This window comes from Mya arenaria, chromosome 9 (assembly GCF_026914265.1).
Source record: "Mya arenaria isolate MELC-2E11 chromosome 9, ASM2691426v1".
NCBI lineage: Eukaryota > Metazoa > Mollusca > Bivalvia > Myida > Myidae > Mya > Mya arenaria.
In genome coordinates, this window is record NC_069130.1 from 75,175,066 (window position 1) to 75,177,677 (window position 2,612).

The 2,612-nt window shown below is 33.3% G+C and overlaps 1 protein-coding gene across 1 annotated transcript; it reads left to right on the top strand.

The window, feature by feature from the left end:
* Positions 1-216: 216 nt before the first annotated feature.
* LOC128246390 (uncharacterized) lies at positions 217-2,033 on the top strand. Its single transcript, XM_052964574.1, has 4 exons — positions 217-292; positions 445-762; positions 1,010-1,291; positions 1,827-2,033. Exons 1-4 carry the CDS (start codon positions 217-219, stop codon positions 1,973-1,975), a joined length of 825 nt encoding a protein of 274 aa, XP_052820534.1. The 3' UTR covers positions 1,976-2,033.
* Positions 2,034-2,612: the final 579 nt, after the last annotated feature.

The window sequence follows — 2,612 nt, forward strand, 5'->3', positions numbered from 1 at the left end:
CTGCCTGTGCTGACAGTACCTGAATTCCTTGATGGAGAGAATTCGACAGCAATATGTGAAGTGCGCGATGCTATCCCAGCTCCATTAATAGAAATACGTGTTGGCAACGTCTTGCTATCTGATGCTCAACAAATTGATTCATTTAATGGATCTTCCCATACGTTTACTAGCAAAACAACGGTGACAAAGACTAACCAGGTTTGGGATGGAAAAGAAATGTGCTGCGATAGGAAAAGCAAAGATGATTTTGGTCTTAAAGATGTTTCAGTATGCACAAACATCAGTATCAGATGTATGTTGAACTGAAAGCGTATCGATTATAATAACACGAGTACTGTAAAATGTTAATATTGACTATGTATCAATGAAAAATAAACGTTATATTTTTTTGTTTATTCTGAATTCAAACCCTTTGTTTAAGAATATGTCCTGTTCTATTTTCAGATCCACCGTCGGAGCTTTCGATGTCCGTAAACAAAATACATGAATATAGTAACAATATGTCTGTCTGTTTCTTAAATATGTCTTGTGAAATGGATGTATCAAATCCGCCTTGCATAATTGAATGGTCAAGCGACAACGATAATTTGAGATATGTTTATAGGAACGATTGGACTAATGGACAAAATGGGAGTTCCCGTTTTATTTCCAACGTGCGTTACAATGTTACTGCAGACATGCCTGGGGGAACTATTACATGCTCAACAAGATGCGGTCATTTCCCTTCTGTTTCAGACAAAAGCTATACCGTGTCGTTTTCTGGTATGTACTTGGCCTTATTCATTTTTTTCTACTTTCGTTTACACAAAAAATTATGCAGCGACTGGTATTTTCATGGATTGTTTGTTTTTTTTCAAAAGGGGTTCGTACTCTGAAATGTTCTTAATTATTACCAGATCGTTCATTTACGATGTTAAACACAAATTAGTTTGCATATCTTCAACTGTTGTTTTCTTTTAACTGTGAACTCGTTTGTTACTTTCTAAACAAATTGTACACTACATTTCAGATGTTCCGATTCTGTATTTGAACATAACGTCTCCTGTTGCTTTACATCCAAATATTACAGTGGTCGTTAAATGTTTCGTGGTTGACCTGAATAATTCAGAGCAATGGACTCTTTGGTGGGAAGATGCAAATAAAACTGTAATACAGAATTGTATCAAAGTAGAGCAATGCCTGTTAACATTGAATTATACAGGTGATGGTGATAAGAGGTACATTTGCAACACTCGGAAATCAAATGAGCTTCTGAGAAATTCCTTGACAGTTTCAAGCTCAAGGACAGATGGTTTGTAATTAAAATTTAAATATTGATAAAAAGTTAATAATAGAAAATAACCAGGCATAAATGGTACGATAACTGAAAAGGATATTAATACATTGCATCCCTTATTTATCTTAGTTTGTTTGAAAGATACATTTCTTTGAAAACATTCATAAAATCCACACAGTTAACATCTGTGATCTATTACTGTGATTAATACTCTCCAACTACGAGGCATTTTCCAACTAAATGTCTAATGTCTAAATGAAGACCCTTGAAATAAATAAGATCACTGCTTCAAATGTGGTTATTAAGCATGATTTAAGCAAACTGCAAAACTACATATGCAACTCTGAATGAATCTCAACCTTTTCTAATTGTTGTTGGCTTTTTTAGTGTTTAATTGATTAAAATATTAACTTTTCAAGGTAAGTTAGTTGCCATTACATTGTATATAAGAAATGCAATGAATAAATTGAAAGATGGACGAAACAATATAATGATGAAACCGTTATAACCAAACTCGAGTACTTGTACAACAAATGTTATCTTATTGCAGAAGCAACAACCAACCCTGCAAAATTTGTAACCCAACAGTGGCATTTGGTGCTTTACGCGGTAGCTGGAATACTTCTAGTTTTACTTGTAACCACATTTTCCGTGCTTCTCTTTCGTCGGTGCAAACCTCGTTGTAATTGTTTAGATTGAAAAGTGTTAACTTTTGAAATCGGTACAAAATATTCTGTGGTTATTGTTCACAATCAAATGATTAATTGACAACTACTATATAGTTCAGTTAATCGAGTCTCAAGTTGATTTATTAGTAATCGTCTACATCCCGTTGACATTGCTTTTTACATAGCCGACTAAGGTAGACTCATTTCTTGTTTTGTAACTGTGGCATGAGGTGCGTCATTGGTAAGCAAATGTCGACTTTAAGGACTTTAAGATTTTGAGTATGTTAGTCTTTCTGGATTTATGAATCGTGTGTTACTACATTGCTTAAAACAGCACTCGAAAAATCATGATTGACGTTTGAGAAAGTACAACAAGCTTTGCAACATTTGTAATGTTAATCAGCAGGACACTAGATCGAAGGAAGAAAAACTTATTTAATCGATATTGCAAAACTCATGTCATCAAATCGATAATACAATGGAAGCTACAGCAATTTAATCGAAACATTTCTGCCATTTTCCATCGAAAACACTCGGATGTATGCCGGTATATACAAGTAATAATACTAATATTAATAATAGTAGAAGTAATAATAATAATAATAATAATAATAATAATAATAATAAAGTGTAGTGTTTTAACGTGCAATTTGTGTGAGTTAGTTAAA

Excerpts from the sequence above, each read along its gene's own strand:
- LOC128246390 (XM_052964574.1), top strand. The coding sequence starts at position 217 with ATGTGCTGCGATAGGAAAAGCAAAGATGATTTTGGTCTTAAAGATGTT. Across the intron at positions 763-1,009 it reads CTATACCGTGTCGTTTTCTG|ATGTTCCGATTCTGTATTTG; the intron begins GTATGTACTTGG and ends ACTACATTTCAG. Across the intron at positions 1,292-1,826 it reads TTCAAGCTCAAGGACAGATG|AAGCAACAACCAACCCTGCA; the intron begins GTTTGTAATTAA and ends ATCTTATTGCAG.